Below are 16,979 nucleotides of genomic sequence, written 5' to 3'. Positions count from 1 at the left end.
TTTAATATCTGGCATAAAGATATTTACTGTAGGTAACTACAGTAAAATAATAAAATTATCTCTGGTCACCATCATCAGCCAACGTCACTTGTTAGATTTCTTAAAAATTAACACTGTTGCTAAGTTATCCATGATTAGATTGTTTGCTTGGGCTATCATTAAGGGCAGAATTTTACCATCGGCGAGCGGGGGCAAGGCCTGCTCGCCAATGCATAAAATGATGCGCAGTGACGTTGGGGGTAACTCCTGGCGTCACCACGCGCCATTTAAATTTTCAGGAAGGCGGGAGCGCAGCATAATCAGCTGCGCGCCCACCAACCTGTCAATGGCCAATTGAGGCCATTGACAGGGTCAATTAAGTAATTAAAGGACCTGCCCGTCCAACCTTAAGGTTGGCGGGCAGGCCAGGAGCCCCGGCAGGAACTAGAAAAAACATGAAACCTCATCCATGGGCGGGATGAGGTTTCATGCAGGCTTTAAAATTTAAATAAAGGTTTTGTGAAAATTATGGACATGTTCCAACTTAAGGGAAATTTTATTTTTCTATTTTTGTCTTTTTCACATTTAGAGCCGATTTCCCTGAGGCAGCACTCTAGAATTTGGGATTCCACCCCCCACCCCCGCACAGGGAGCGCATAACACTTCCGTGCGGACATCACGCTGGGCGGGCCTTAATTGGCCCGCCCACGTGAAATGGCGGCGCACCCCCAATCGGGGGCGCCGATTGGAAGCGAGCCGTTACACACCCGCCCATCAACCCCCCCCCCCACCCAACGTGGGGAAAATTCAGCCCTAAGTGTTTTCTTGACTAATCTTGCCCAGTTCCCTCCATGTTTGAGCCTGTGAATTTTGTTGAGTTCTAAACCTGACTTTTTTTTATGTCACAGATTGTGGTCACATTGCTTTTTTTGGGTTTACTTGGGATCAGTCTCTATGGAACTACAACAGTCAAAGATGGACTGGATCTTACTGACATTGTACCTCGTGATACCCGAGAATATGACTTCATCGCAGCACAGTTTAAATACTTCTCTTTCTACAATATGTACATTGTAACTAAACAAGAAACAGACTATCCCAATGCTCAACACCTGCTGTATTACCTCCACAAAAGCTTCAGAAATGTGAAATTCATTTTGTTGGAAGATAATGGGAAACTTCCAAATATGTGGCTGCACTATTTTCATGACTGGCTACAAGGTAAGAACAGCAATCCTTTCCTCTTATTTTTAAATTATAAGATGAGGATTTATGAATTAAAACATTATACACACACTAGATATTGTCTCGATTTTGAAAAAAGCACCAATAGAATTACATAGCTGCAAACGGCACACCTCTGCAAGAGTGTGTTTATTAGCTATTCTTCAATACTGAACAGCAACACCGAACTGAATTTTATACATTGTATTTTATTTGTCTGTCTATGCTTCTGTGAAACACTTTGGGATGTTTTATCATGTTAAAAGTGCTTTGTAAATGCAAGTTGCTGTTGGTGCATAATGTTATGGAATTTCTTGAAGTTCAAATGGAAAAATAACAATTTGTCAACAATACCCATTTATATTTGGTAAAATCATAACAAAGGCCTTTTCAAGAACAGAAAGATCGGCCGTGATCTGTAATTTAGAACCTTGATCAAAATCTTTTGGAAAATATTGGGTATCGAAAATCTGCAAGAGATTGGCATATCGTGGTATAAGTGCTGAGATGCTCGCACCTAGGAATTCCACTGTCGAGTTTGCCAGAGTTTGTAGGGTGGGGATAGGTATCCTGATTTGCCTTGCAGTAGTAGTTCTCTGTGCCAAGAGAAGCACTTCTAGGGTATCCTCTACTGGAAACATTCTGGAAAGTCCATTAGAAGTGGCTGAGCCGAGGTGTGTCGGACCCACATCTCTCCCAGAAACAACATGTAATTATCCTCCTTATGGCCCCTTCTGTAATTTTTTTCTGTGGGGACGTAGCGGGAGGAGTGGGGAGGAGTGCAGTGCAGGATGGTTGTCTGACCAGTTCTACTTCTGCCAGCCACATGCTGGGTACTTTTGAGGCATAACACATGACATTCATAATCCCTGACCCCTTCTCCTCCCTGGCTTGATTCAATTTAGGTAGATGCTTCATCCTTGCCAGTTCCTCCAGATCGTTTAGTGCTAGATTGGGACCCACTTCATTTGATTCTTGCTTAATTTCCACTGGACTTATGCTGGAAGCCTAGCTGTAGATTTTTGAGGGTTTTAGTTATAATGTACTTCACTCTTTCCTTATAAATGACCTATACCTAGCTATGCTGATAATATCTTATGTTTTAAATGTATCTAATGGAGTAACTGATAACTGGGGAGAATTATCAAGTTTTATCGCAAGGAATTTGGCCCTAGGGCTATCTTTCATTTGGATTGAAGATTTTATATTGCCTCCTAAATTGTACATGGTAAGGTATGATGAAACTAAAAGTGTTTCATCAATTAAATAATTACCATAGAAGAAATGAAATGCAGACATCCAAAAGGAAGAGTGATATAGAGAAATTGTTTATCCCACTGGAAGAGGGTAAGAGGAAAAGTCAGAGAACATTAGTGATGTATGCACTAATACCAAGAAGTGTAAGTTTCAAGAATCATCATGTAGGCAAGTGGACAGTACAGTGTCATGTAATTTGTTTTCTAGTGTATTAGGAGTTTTTGGAGGGGGCAAACAAAGTTGTTGATTTGCTTGTTCACTAGTTTTTGGTAAAGTGGAAATTACTGAGTGTAATTTTGACATATTGTAGATATTTGCATGTTGCATGCTGAATAATGAATTCTAGGTAACAAACTACAGGAACCACTATAAAGAAAACCATTTGCAACACTGGGTTCCTAGTTAGCCTCAGCGCCCCTAATTTATGAAGGGTAATAGGCAGCCAGGGTGTATGAGTGCCTGTGGGTCAAGCTCAGCTGTTATGATTAAGGCCATTGAAATGTTTCAGACCTGTTCTTTTTGTTTGCCTTCAACACCACCATGATATTTTTGTTCCCATTCATATCTCCAAAACATTCTGATCCATTCTCTGATTCACCTCTCGCTGCCACTTCTGGCTCCTATCTGATGCTACTGCGTTGCTCCAGCTTCGGACTCTTCTATGGCTTCTGGCAGGAATTCTGTATCATGATGGTTTTGCTAGATCAGGAAATCCTGCCAACAGAGCATAGCAGAGTCTGATCCCAAAGCAAAACAGCAGAATTGGGTAGATATCAAAAGTGCAATGAGGAGTGACTTGTAGTAAAAGTTTTTTTTTAGTGACTGGAGGAAGGGGGGAATGTTACCTTTATGAATTTATGAACTGAGGTGGACAGCACAAACTATTTTGAGTCTTTTCTATTGTATTTCACACTAAAATTTGGAAACATTTTGTCTCTTGTGTGCTCTATTCTAATATAAAACAAAAATGTCTGTGCACATAGTTCATTTTTAATTTCTGTAAATTGTATTTTATTGGTCAGTTATAAAGTTCATTACTGCAGTGGTGAGCGTTTGTGTTGATGGGTTAGTAGATAATCCAGTTGAATGATTATTATTTAGGGAAGCTAAGCTTTGAAAACATGTGTGCAAGCCAAGGCCACACCGAGTGGAGTGCTTTGAAATCACCTAGGTGGTATTTACAAATTGGTTCCTCTTCATTCCGAGCCAGGTCTGGGAATGTGCATCAAGTTTGGCAGGTGTGCTCTGTGTGTTTTTGAAGCTGCTGCCATTGTTTCAAACCAGTTTGTTTTAAGTTGACGTCTGCAGGTCTACGTGGGAGTTTTTTTTCAAACTGGAATAAGCAAGCTCAGCCCTTAGGCAATGGCATTTGTGCCTGGCTTCTTTAGCCTTATCTCCTTACAGCTGTAGTTAACCTATCAGATCTGTAATGATGGTTTTGATTACAGCTTCAGTGCAGCTGTGAGGTGGGTCTAAAAGTCGGGGTATGCGGTTTGTCATCTGCTCACACAGAGGCTCGTTGTACAGGGTTGTGGCTTCCTGTTCCAAATCTGATCCAAATTACCTGCTTGGAACAGCTAGTGATCTTCCATGCTTTTTTAAAAGGGTACAAAGGAAAATCGCAGTTGAGAATGAATAGGTGTTGGCTGTGATCTTTACATGTGCTGGCAACAGATCTCACGACTTGTAAGTGCTGCCCAAGTCAAACAGATGGAATGAATTGAGGACACAGTGCTAACTCATGCTGTGCTCAAGGAACGGCTGAGTTCCTTTTACTTTTTAACTTGTGTGTTCATACTGTTTTCTCTCTGTACTGAACACTTTTTCCTCCAGTCTGTTCCGTGGAATTTGGTTGTGTAATTTTGCTATTGGAAAAGGTTGCCATGGCTATACCGTGCATACTATACATAGTTACAGGCTTCACATTCAGGGTTTTATTATAACATGCATCTTCAAAGAAGGAGGGAGCTTAAAGATACTTAAGGATCAATTTTAACCTGGTGCAGATTCAGGGGTGTGGAGACTGAAGCAGGTGGTGAACCATCCATCTTGCTGGTGTGTGAGGCCCAGAGACTGACTCCTGCCCAAACACAGCGGGAATAGCATCAAAGTTAATGGGTGGGAGTGGAGAGTCAAATGGCGGTGGGGTTTCAGGATAGTCGGGTCACTGCTAGGGACACATTGGTGTGGTCCCTACCAAACAAAGTGAGGAAGAGGGATAAGACAGGTCAAGGGGGGTCTCATAACTGGGGCAGGGGAGGCCCAGAGCGTCCTTGTAGGGCCAGGAGGAGTACCTCTGCTCCTATTTGTTCACAAGGAACTTTTAAAAAGGAAAATAAAATTTACCTGTGCCTCATATTTCCAGGATGGTACCTGCAACCAGCTTTCACTGACGGGTTCAAAATTGTGCAGTTCTTCATCGGTGTACAGTTAAAATGGCAAGCGTGCCCAATGACATTATTGTAATGAAACATCGCAATTTAAATTAGGCCCCTTTCTCGTGCCTAATTTCAGTCAAGTTAAAATGGTGGGGGCAGGGGTGGAATGATGGTGGGAACACATTGGGCAACAATTCTGCCAGGTGGGCTGGGTTAAAATCAAATCTTTAGCTTCTAAATTTTCAGCCTTTAAACTTTTGGGGCATGCTTTGGTATCAATGGTCTTGCAATTGCATTGTGAGAATTTTAGTGTTATTTGACTATGTGCAATTCTGTTCTTGCTATTTTAAGAGAGGTATTAACTTCCTAAAAGCAACAGATTAACACCTCTAATGAAATATCAGTGTAGGAATTTCATTAGAATATATAAGCATTTGAATGTTATAATTTACATAGCAAAATTTAAGACCCCAGGGTTTTAGACTAAGTAGTTACTAAGAATGACAATTTCCCTAAATTTCTCCACCAATCTGTGTATGTCTTTTCTTCTCTCTCTCTGTCTCTTTGTAAAGCCTGTCAAAATCCATCTTAAGTAAGCTTTTAGTCATCCTCACCAGCCTGTCTGTTTTTTTGGCTCAGCATCCATTTTGCTTAGTCCTATTTGTGGGCACCTTGCGAAATTTCTTACATTACTTTTAAATGCAAGTTGTTGTCGTGATGTGATTCTGTATCAATTTCACTTTTTTTTTCTTAATCTGTTACTTTGTCATTTTTCTTCAAATGTGCTAAGATTTAACTCCCTGCCAACACCTACCCCTGACCTAAGGGAATGGCATATTTGATGGCTGAGGCAGCTTCCCCCTTCCCCATACCCGCTCCTCCTCCCACTCCCTCCCTCCACCGGGTGCTTTGTGACATGCATTGACTCTTCAGTGCTCTTTTGGGAAGAAGGAACAACTTACTATTATTCTTCATTTATTTCAAAAAATTCCAACTGAGATAGCAAGCTCACTATATGCAGGATCCCAGTCATAAACTTGAGACGCCTCAGTGTGAGCACAGCAGGTGGCCAAACTAACTTGCTGTGTACCAATTTGCACTACCTAATATCAAGTGTCTCTTAAATACATTTTCTGCCAATGATTCTGTAATTCTACTGGAATTTCTTTTCTAGGTTGCCCATCCCCATAAAATCTACAATTGTCTTTTCTAAATATACTTGTTCTTACCAGAGATCTGATATACACATGTAATAATGCTACAGTAATCAACATTTTCATCTCCTTCACAAAGTGATCCATGGTGGCTACAGTTCCAAGGGCAACAGTGACCCTCTAATGCCATGTGCAATTGGTCAATTTTCATGCATGAGTCCAAACAGTGAACCCTCAAATTATTCAACCATGAGGGGCATCACTGTTGAGCCCAAGCTGTTCAGTAATTTTGAATCTGTGCAAATGCAATTTAGAGCACTGTCTGCTGAATAGGGGTCAGAAACAGGGATCCTGATCAGCCTTCCCCTTTTTAGCCTTGGGATGCTGTGAGGGCAATTTTCAATTGCCAGCTGTCAATTTCTTGCCTAAAAAACAAGCAGCCAGCAATTCAAATCAGGGATTTGGGGGTGGTGGGGAAAGCCAGCCCAGCTGCCCTGTTGACTCACAAGGCCCTGTTAGTGCAAATTTCAGGTGAGCCTGTAAATGGACAAGCAGCTCACCCAACCGTTTCAGGTGGGCATGCTAACATATACAAATGGGCATTTTCATCAAAAATCAAATCTTGTGACCTTTTGCAACCCAAAAGACTCGATGTGGTGTATTTCTTTTAACTTTTAAACTCAATAAACTTTCCTACTCACAAAAACTCAAATCCATTTGCAAATGCAGAAAGAAGGCAATTTTACAAAATGTTGTTGCGCGCTTTCATACATTTTCCATTTTTTGTGACGTGCCGATTATTCTGTAAAGCCAGTGCTCAAATTTAAATAGTGTATAGAAGTTAACAAATGCTTTGGCATTCCAGGCAATTTATTATTTACAAAATGTTTCAACTCTTGTCTAATTAGGTCTACAAGACACTTTTGACAGGGAATGGCAGGCTGGGAAAATTACTCACAGCAGTTACAAAAATGGGTCTGATGATGGTGTTCTGGCCTACAAGTTGCTAATTCAGACTGGCAATAGGCATAGACCAACTGACTTAAGTCAGGTAAGGGTATTTTTTAAGATATCAACGCCTGTTTTGTTGATGAGTGAGAAAATAGCTCGATTTCTTTTGTCTTTTGAGTTGCTGAGTGTGAACCCAAAATTCCTCAAACGTTTTAGTGGCCCCTCTTGTAGCAATACATTATTTCTCCACATGGCTTCTGCACACAAGGTTACAGAATTACAATTTTTTATTGTCTGCCTTCATTACAAATGTGAAGTCTCAGTGGAAATGGTACTGAGCACTGAAAAAGCAATTAGGTCTCGTTCAAGCCATTTGTCTTTTTTTTTCCTTTTTTTGGCAGAATCCCATCAATAATGTGCTGAGAGTAGTTCTGCTTTTTCTCTACCTTCCCCGTCATATTCAAGATGACAGTTTTACAGAGTACATTGTTTAAAGTTATTATGTGGTGTAAAACATGTTGGTTTACTGCAGACTACAGCATACCCGTTAACACTGAAAGAAATAAGTCACAAAACACTGATGTAGAGTTACCCTGAATGAGTATTTACTCTGGTAAGCTTTAAATACAGTAGTTCATTCTTTACTAGGTGTAGCTTGTGGGACCAAGTGTTGGACTGTAACTTCTGATGTAATTTCCTGTGCCTGGGAGGGAGAAAAGTGTGCCATGCCCACAGGGGTTGCTAGCTGCACTGTTTGATTCCAGATACAGCTGAAGACATACAGTTGCTGAGTATCCTGTGGATTAATTGAATCCAGAGCCTGCGAATCAAATCTTTTTTGTACTCCTGTCACAGTTGTGTTTCATTCAAAAAAGACCTGAAATGGGAGCTTGGCCAGTGTACTTAAAAGCAAAGAAATACGTATTTTCCATATATTTCATTTAACGTTCAGCCTTCCAGCCCTCCCCCGCCACCTCCAAAAAGTGCAAAAATTGGCAGCAGTAGACAATTCTTTTTGACACTATAGGGCATGCTGTTTTTAGTCCAAGATGAATACTCAAAAGATGATTGCCCCCCCGGTGACCCAGGCAGGATCTCGCTTCTGTCTGTTTCTTGGCGTGGTGCATTTTCCGAATATACACAGGTCAGGAGAAGCAAGTGCTAGCAAAATTTGTACAGATGTTGTTTTATTTTTATAGCTCTCCTCCATTTGCTGGGTGGCATTTCCTTCAGTGTTAACAACAGAGGTTAACTGCGCACAGACGTGCACAGGGACTCTTGCCAATTTTTTTCTTTCTCTTTTTTATTGTTATTCTAACTTTCATATTGTTTCTATAGATACTTCAACTCTTAGGGAGGATTTGCTACAAAGTGAAGTGTATGTGATGTGTTTTGTAGCTTCAAATTGAAGTAAAAGTTGTTGAGATTCATTCCCTGTGTGAAGTGTGAAGGCAAGATTGCTTTCCTTAAGCATTACGTTCATATGAGTTGTTTCTTTTTTGCCCTGTGGCATTTGAGGCACATTGATGAAAGAAAAAGAAAAAAAATCCTTGTGTTCTAAGTAATTTTTCATCTTGTTACAGTTGACTAAACAGCGCCTAGTGAATGCTGATGGAATCATCAACCCAAATGCTTTTTACATCTACCTGACTGCCTGGGTCAGTAATGATCCTGTGGCCTATGCTGCCTCTCAAGCCAACATCCGGCCACACCCTCCAGAATGGGTGCATGACAAGGCGGATGACAGGCCAGAAACTGCGCTCAGAAGTAAGTCGACCCTTCTTCCTTTAACTGTTTTACCTAATTTCTTAATCTTAAGTACTTTCACTGGCATGGTTGTAATTAATGGTCTTTAAAGTCAGTTCCTATTGAAAATTTTAAAAAGTGGTGGGCTTTTGAATTTTATTTTTAGCGTCAAAAACCAAATTAAAATAACTGGGAAAATCAGAGTTAAAAAACTAGGATATATCTGGAGAAAATCAGTAAAAATCAGCTTTTGTTTTGAGCATCACTTCTATGTTGTCAAGTATTTTATATAAGCCGACCTTATCATTTTCCTTATACAATCTCAATTTATCATGTGCTGTATGCGATACAGACTTGCCTTGTTATGTGCGATAGACAGTCGTAGCTTATCATACACTCCACACAATTGTACCTCATCATGTTACTCTATAGTATCTTAATTTGTCCTGTACTCTATAAGGGTTGAATGAAGCAGTTCTATTTTTCGTGCTTTGGAACATTTAAAATGGGATTTCATGAAGGCAGATATGTAGCTCCAATCATATCAATGTCTCAGGCCCCCTATAATTCTGCACTGTAGGTTCCGGTACAGTGAAACATTTTATTCTATATTTAATCAAAACCAAATTAATAGCAGTTGCAACATTCTCAATTCCATGGATCAGCAGTTGGCAGCAAAACAATAAACTGCTTGGATTACCCACTTGGTAAATTATTTTCCTCTTGACATATCTAAAGTTTCCAGTATTCTTGAGGATCAAAAGAGTAATTTTAACCTAACCTACCATGCAGGAAACTGACGGCATCAGATTAGCAGCCATTTCACACCCAACATGATTTTACTTACGACATTGTGCTATTGGTACCATTCCACATGCTACTTGATGTATATGCACAGAACATGTGTAATGTCACTCACGTGACCTGCTGAAGACCCTTGAGATCTGGGAGAATTCTTGTTTTAATGGTGGGAAATGGACCAAAACTCATTTTAAAAACCTTCCAATCTGGAAAATTAGGGTCTTACCAGTGGAAATTAGTTTTTTTAAAAATAAAATCATTGATTGTAAATTATATTAGACTGCAGATTTATTAATGAGTTTCTAGCATTGCATCAGTCACACCAGTTATTTCTTTCAAAAAATGTGTGCATTTAGTTAGAGTAATTTGTAAGCCTTGCTGAAATTCATATTGTAAATTGGAATAAGACATGGTATGGAAATTGATATAAAAAAACAACTTTTTTCAAGTACAGTACATTTTTAAACACTTTATATTCTAACCAACTATTATACTAAATGCAGTATTACATCTATTACACTTGGATTACTTAAAATGAATATACAGTTACAGTATTACAGGAACAATTCTGGTATTACTATCTAAGCATTTTTTTAAAAACTGAAATTCTATATAACCCCTCTCCCTAATACAGAAAGAAAGCTAAAGGTTAAGTGAGGCAAAATGTTACATGTGTATTTTTTCTAGAATTCATTTTATTTCCTGTAGAAAAAGAGCATATTTTACTTTCTTCACAAACTGTAAAGGGTTTTCCATACCCATTAGTCAATGATATGATACCAGTATGTGGGTTGTTGTACACCTGTGCTTCATCACAATTCTGTGGAGTATTGGCCAGGAGGGGGTCCTTTATGTCTCAAGGAGGGAACTTGGATTGATTTAATTTCCATTCAGGATTCAGTTATGTGACTGCCTGTTAGTTGAGGTTATTGGTCTGTGCAGTGGGCTGCTGAAAATGTGATTGGATAATGAAGCTTCACTGTATTCCAAACCCTGGAGCCTGGTGGCAGCCAGCCAAGTCTTGTCTTAATGAAAATTTATATTTGAGATTATAATAGGGCAAATCATGTTTAGCAAGTCAGTTGAATGACCCTGCAGGGTTTGGAACACACAGCAGCAAAAACTAAATGCTGGTTTTGTTGGGATTTTTTTTGGTAAGGTCTTGCATTTAAAAGAAAGGAAAGGCACTCGTTGAAAAATACAGTTGGTCCTACAGATGTAGAGATCTTAGATTTTGATTTTAAACAAAGGCTCCATTGTCATATTGTATGATCACATTTAGTTTCACTAGTTAATTAGGTCTCGATTTTCTTTAGCTTTAATGCCGCTGAGGCCACCCAGATGTAAATGTCTAATATGGATTCAAATAGTCGTTCTGTAGATAAGTTACAGAATATTGTGCTTGTTATATAGGTCTTTGTTGAATTGATTTCTAACTAATTTAGGCTATTGACATGGAAAATTAATTTGGATAGGGATAAAATGAGTGGTTTTACTGGCAAGAAACTGGTTTCCTTACAGTATGCTTAGCTAGTTGTTCAATATATTATAGTTCTTGGGTGGGAGGGGAGTGGAGAAATATTGCAACATAATGCTTTTTATATTAAACTTCAATTCCAATTGGCAGACAATCAATATTTATCAATTTTTCAGATTTTTGGGACTACACAGATATTTTCATTAAATGAGAAATTTGCCATCTATAGTTTTAGTATTGTATTAAATAGAAAAATAAAAGTTGTTATATTTAGCACAATACCACTGATTAAAAAGGAAATATTTGGTGGAATTCAATGTTGCCCCTGGAGGCAGGTTCAGAGGCATGTGGTCAGACGGAAAGGTACAGGTTGGCAATCTCGCCACCTTTCCACCTCCCTCTGATTTAGTCCATATGGGAAATCCCAAGGATGGCCTTCCTGCCCAGAGGCCAACTGAGGCCCTTAAGTGGCTACTTAAGGGTCTGATCCCACTGCCGCTGGTGTTTAACTGGCAATGGCCATGCCACACGGGCCTGCCATCAGGAATGTCCTAGCAGATAGGCCTAGGTTGGTGGGGGCTCCCTCCTTGCCAGACACCATTACTGAAAGAGACATCCGCCAGCAGGAACAGAGTGACCCTGAGTAAGATCCCTCTCTGGCCTACAAATTAACCCCACTCCTTCACTAACCACCACCTCCCGCCCCCCCCCTCCCCCACCTCACTACATACTAGGCCCTCCCTGTCTGGTCACAGCAAACCACCCTACTCACCTTATTTTTGGGGCTCCATTGCCAATTCTGTCTGCTGAGGCCATGCTGCAGTACTGGCAGTGGCCACTGCTCCTGGTAGCACTGCTGGTACTGGAGAGCTGCCAGCCCCTGATTGGCTGGCTGTTTTGGGGATGGGATATTCCCACCTCACTAGGGTTTCTGCCAGGAAATTCCCCTCACACGAGCCAGGAAGCCTGAAGATGGGAAGGTAAGTCCCCAATCAGGATTTAATCCCATTGCGCCTCCCAAAAATGGCCATGGTGGGATTGCGGCTGGTTTAACTGCCATTAAATTTCACCCATTGAGGGTGAAATTTTCATTTTCAGGGCCCATGTTACACCCCGCCCAATTTCCCCTTCCTAATCGAATCTTATCTATTAGCGCATCCCCCAAAGTTCAATTTCACCCCCATTCTGACTATTTATTTCCCCTCCCCTCCTGGAAGTGTTGATTCCTTCAAAATGATCATTATTTATGTGTAAGCTTTTTACAGTGAGTCCTACAGGCTGTCCAGTATGTCAGCCATCATAGCCATGCCTAATTCTATGTTGAGCGTCCATTTAGGCACTTCTGTCAGGAGTAAATGGGTGATGATCAGGAGCTATTTGTCGTTGTTTTTTCACCTTCTCCTTCGCAGGAGCTTTGCTTCTAATTGCAGCAGCCCTGCAAACTCAGCACAGGCCAATGATTGAACCTGGACCTTTCTGGCCTGAACCATTAGGACAGTTGTATCATTGTAGGTTTAAGAAACTTCTATCTATTCAGTAATTCTGATATACCATTACAGACTAAATCTATTCATGGAATAATTTCCAAATATATAATGTGTGCATGAAATGAAAGATAGTAGTTTTTAAAATAAACTGGTTTTCTTTATGTTTAGTTCCAGCAGCTGAGCCCATTGAATACGTCCAGTTTCCTTTCTACCTCAATGGACTGCGTGAGACTTCAGATTTTGTGGAGGCTATTGAGAAAGTCAGAAACATCTGCAATAACTTTACTAACCAAGGACTTTCCAGTTATCCAAACGGATATCCATTTCTTTTTTGGGAACAATATGTTGGGCTCCGACATTGGCTGCTGCTAGCCATCAGCGTGGTCTTGGCTTGCACTTTTCTGGTGTGTGCTCTTTTCCTCCTGAACCCATGGACGGCTGGGATCATTGTAAGTTTACAAGGAGCTTTGTTGCTGCTGAATTCCTTTTGGTATAGCTCTTTCTTTAGTCGGGAAGGTTTTGTTTATGTCTGGGCCTCTGGTGGGGTATGCCTGTGACATCATTCATGAAATGTTTATTCGGCATGGAAAGATGACGACAGTGAAAATTTAAACATTGGGGAAAAGTCCTAAAAGTTAGTTTCAAGTTTTGTAAGAACTTGAAGGGAAGAAAAGTATTTATTGCTTTAGATAACTTGCCCTGTTTGTTACAAAAATCATGCAAGATACTGTTGCCCTTGCTTTGACTAATTTCAGAATAAGAGTAAAATTGCACAAAACATTAGAAGTTGTTCAAAATAATACCAGATGTGAACCAATTAACTGAGACCGAATTGCAAACTTTGTGTAAGTAAACATGTTTTATGAAGAGAAATGTTTAGTCTGCGATGTGTTTTGTTGGATGGAGTGTTCAAGTGGAATTAGGATATTACTTCAAATTTCATTAACGCTTAAAACCTTTCACACCAGACAAAGATTCTTTTCACATAGATTGCTTGGTCAGGGCCCGAAAAATAATATTTTGCTTTTGGTTTCTGTGTTCCATTGCAGAACAACATTTAGACTCTTTGTAAACCTTATCAGTTAGTGCTACTAGCATTTTTAAAAAGTTTTACTGCTAGATGAGAAAAATGTCATGACTTTGCCTCAAATTTAATTGTTTAATTTAAATTGCAACCAGACCAATCCTTCTGTGTTTTCTCTAAGAAACAGAGAGGCCTCCGTAATCTGACACTCATCAGCTGATCATGGCATTTAATCTTTAGAGGCTTTTGGCCTACCTCAGATTCATCTTCACTTATTTAGGATTCCTGCAAAACTATTTGGAATAATCCAGCTTTCTTTCTGAACCTTTGCAAACAGTTTTCTGCTCCTACCACAGCACTGAAATGACTCTAATCAGAATCACAAATGGTATTCTCTGTGACTGTGACCATGGTGCACTATCACTTCTCAGCCTTCTTGACCTTTCTGCAGATTTGACATGGTTGACCTGAGCATCATCCTCCAAATCCTCTCCTCCTCTCTGCAGCTGAGTGGAGCTGCTCTTCCCTGGTCCCACCTACCTGTCTAATCTTAGGCAGAGAATCACCTTCATCTTCTTCCCGGCCCTATCTTGTTACGCCTGAAGTGCCCTAAGGATCCATCCTTAGTCCCATTCTGTTCCTCATCTACTTGCTGCTCCTCGGTTACATTATCCGTAGACATCAGTTTCTGCATGTTTGCTGGTGACACCAGATTCTCAACCTTGGTCTCCTATTTGACCGGGAGCTGAACCTCAGACTCTATATCCCCTCCATCAGAAAGACTATATACTTCCACCTCTTTGACATTCTAATTTCTGCCCCTCCCTGATCCCATTTCATGCTGACCCTTATCCGTACTTTAATAAACTCCAGACTGAACCATTTCAATGCTCTCCTGGCTGACCTTCCATCTTCCACCTTCCATAAACATCAGCCCATCCGAAGCTCTACTGCCTGTATCCAAACCCACACCATCCCATCCACCCACTATCCTTATACTCATTGACCCACATTGGCTTCTGATCCATTAATGGCCGAAATTTAAAATGATCATCCTTGTGTACAAATCTTCTCATGCTAACTTCCTCCAGGCCCAACCTTCTGAGAACTCCATCTTATGAATACCCCACTGCCTTCACCTCATCGTTCACATCTGTGCTTTCAATTGTCTAGGCCCTAAGCTTGGGATTTCCCTCCTTAAACCCCTCAGCCTCTCTACCTCTCTTTATTCCTTGAAGACTTTCCTTAAAATCTACCTCTGACCAATCTCTTAGTCACCCCTCCTAATCTCCTCTTTAGCTAAGTGTCAGTTTTTATTTGATTACATTTCAATAAGGTGCCATGGATTGAGGGTATGATATAAATACAGGTTGTTGTCGAATGAGAGTGAAACCTAATTTTGAAATATTTACTAATGCTTGCTGTGGAACACTGTAATTAGTGTTTACAATGTGAAGGGGTGTCTAGCTGATTCATGTGGAGAATTCCATCAGCACAAAGCAATAAGTTTTAACTAATAGAAAAATTGTGTTATTGCTGCCCTCTGTCTCTTCCTGGAACACTTTAAAATTACTTCTTTCAAATTCACCTTTTGGAGAACCTAGAAATTAATCTGTGTGTGTTTTCATTGTTATAAGAAGATAGACCCTATACAAAATTAGTTTTTTTTTACTCCACCATAGCAAGTTAATTTATCTTGACATAATTAGTGATGGTTTTTATTAACCCCATTTAGGTATTGGTCCTAGCACTGATGACTGTGGAACTTTTTGGCATGATGGGCCTCATCGGGATAAAACTGAGTGCAGTTCCTGTAGTGATCCTCATTGCCTCTGTCGGAATAGGGGTGGAATTCACCGTTCATGTTGCTCTGGTATGTAAAATGACCTTCATTCACTTTTCCTTTCGTCGAAGCGTAATGCAAGATGTGCACACAACTTCCTTACACCCCTTTCTGAGAAAAACCACGGGGCTAGAATCACAGAATTGTTACAGTGCAAAAGGAGGTCATTTGGCCCATCATGTCTGCACCAGCTCTCTGAAGAAGCAATTCACTTAGTGCCATTCTCCCGCCTTCTCCCCGTAACTTTTTCAGGAAATAGCCTAATTCCTTTTTAAATGTTTCGATCCTCCACCACACTCTTAGGCAGTGCATTCCAGACCTTAATCAGTCACTGCATGAATAAGTTTTTTTTTCTCATATCGCTTATGCTTCTTTTGCCAATTACTTTAAATCTGTGGCCTCTCATTCTTGATCCTTTCACGAGTGGGAACAGGTTCTCCTTATGTACTTTGTCCAGACCCCTCATGATTTTGAATACCTTCATCAATCAAATCTCCTCTCAGCCTTCTTTTCCCCACCGAAAATAGGCCTAATTTCCCCAATCTATCTTACTACCTAAAGTTCCTCATCCCTGGGACTATTCTTGTGAATGTTTTCTGCATTCTCGCTAATGCCTTCACATCCTTCCTAAAGTGCGATGCCCAGAACTGGACACAATACTCCAGCTGCGGGGCATCCAGAACTGGATGCAACACTCCAGCTGAGGCTGAACTAATATCTTGTACAGGTTCAACATAACCTCCTTGTTCTTGTACTATATGGCCCTATTAATAAAACCTAGGATACTGTATGGTTTATTGACTGCTTTCTCAACTTATCCTGCCACCTTCAATGACTTATGCATATATACACCCAGGTCCCTCTGCTTTTGCACCCTCATTAGAATCGTATCCTTTATTTTATATTGTCTCTCAATGTTCGCCCTACCAAAATGAATCACTTCACATTTCTTCACAATGAACTTCATCTTCCACCTGTCCGCCTATTTCACCAGTCTGTCTATGTCCTTTTGTAGTTCTACACTACCCTCCTCACATTTCACAATGTTTTCAAGTTTCATATCATTTGCAAACTTTGAAATTATGCCCTGCAGACCAAGGTCTAGGTCATTAATGTATATCAAGAAAGGCAACAGTTCCGACACTGACCCCTGGGGAACTCCAGTACAAACCTTCCTGCAGCCCGAAAAACATCCATTAACTATTTCCTGTCACTCAGCCAATTTAATATACATGTTGTTACTGTCCCTTTTATTCTATGAGCTATAACTTTGCTCACAAGTCTGTTGTGTGGCACTGTATCAAAGTCAGTGTCCATGTACACCACATCAACAGCATTGCCCTCATCAACCCTCTTTGGTACCTCTTCAAAAAACTCCAGCAAGTTAATTAAACACAATTTTCCTTGCTGGCTTTCTTTAATTAGCCTGCATTTGTCCATGTGACTATTCATTTTTTCCCAGATTATTGTTTCTAGAAGTTTCCCCACTACCAAAGTCAAACTGACTGTAGCTGCCGAGCTTATCTTTTCACCTTTTTTGAACAAGGGTGTAATGTTTGCAATTCTCCAGTCTTCTGGCACCGTCCCTGAGTCTAAGGAAGACTGAAAAATTATGGCCAGTGCCTCCACAATTCCCACACCCACATTCCTCAGTATCT

At 40.3% G+C, this 16,979-nt stretch overlaps 1 protein-coding gene across 2 annotated transcripts in view; it reads left to right on the top strand.

The window, feature by feature from the left end:
* ptch1 (patched 1) overlaps positions 1–16,979 on the top strand; it is an 88,773-nt gene that overhangs the window by 55,719 nt on the left and 16,075 nt on the right. For both annotated transcript variants that reach the window (XM_078568396.1, XM_078568406.1), the window contains exons 15-19: positions 888–1,200; positions 6,901–7,043; positions 8,527–8,710; positions 12,623–12,903; positions 15,214–15,351. In XM_078568396.1, the coding sequence (XP_078424522.1) occupies positions 888–1,200; positions 6,901–7,043; positions 8,527–8,710; positions 12,623–12,903; positions 15,214–15,351 (1,059 nt within the window). The remainder of the gene's footprint in view (positions 1–887; positions 1,201–6,900; positions 7,044–8,526; positions 8,711–12,622; positions 12,904–15,213; positions 15,352–16,979) is intronic.

The sequence above is a fragment of the Cetorhinus maximus genome, chromosome 2 (genome assembly GCF_964194155.1).
Source record: "Cetorhinus maximus chromosome 2, sCetMax3.hap1.1, whole genome shotgun sequence".
Lineage (NCBI taxonomy): Eukaryota > Metazoa > Chordata > Chondrichthyes > Lamniformes > Cetorhinidae > Cetorhinus > Cetorhinus maximus.
The sequence above is the reverse complement of the archived record's forward strand: the minus strand, read 5'-3'. Positions and strand labels throughout refer to the sequence as shown.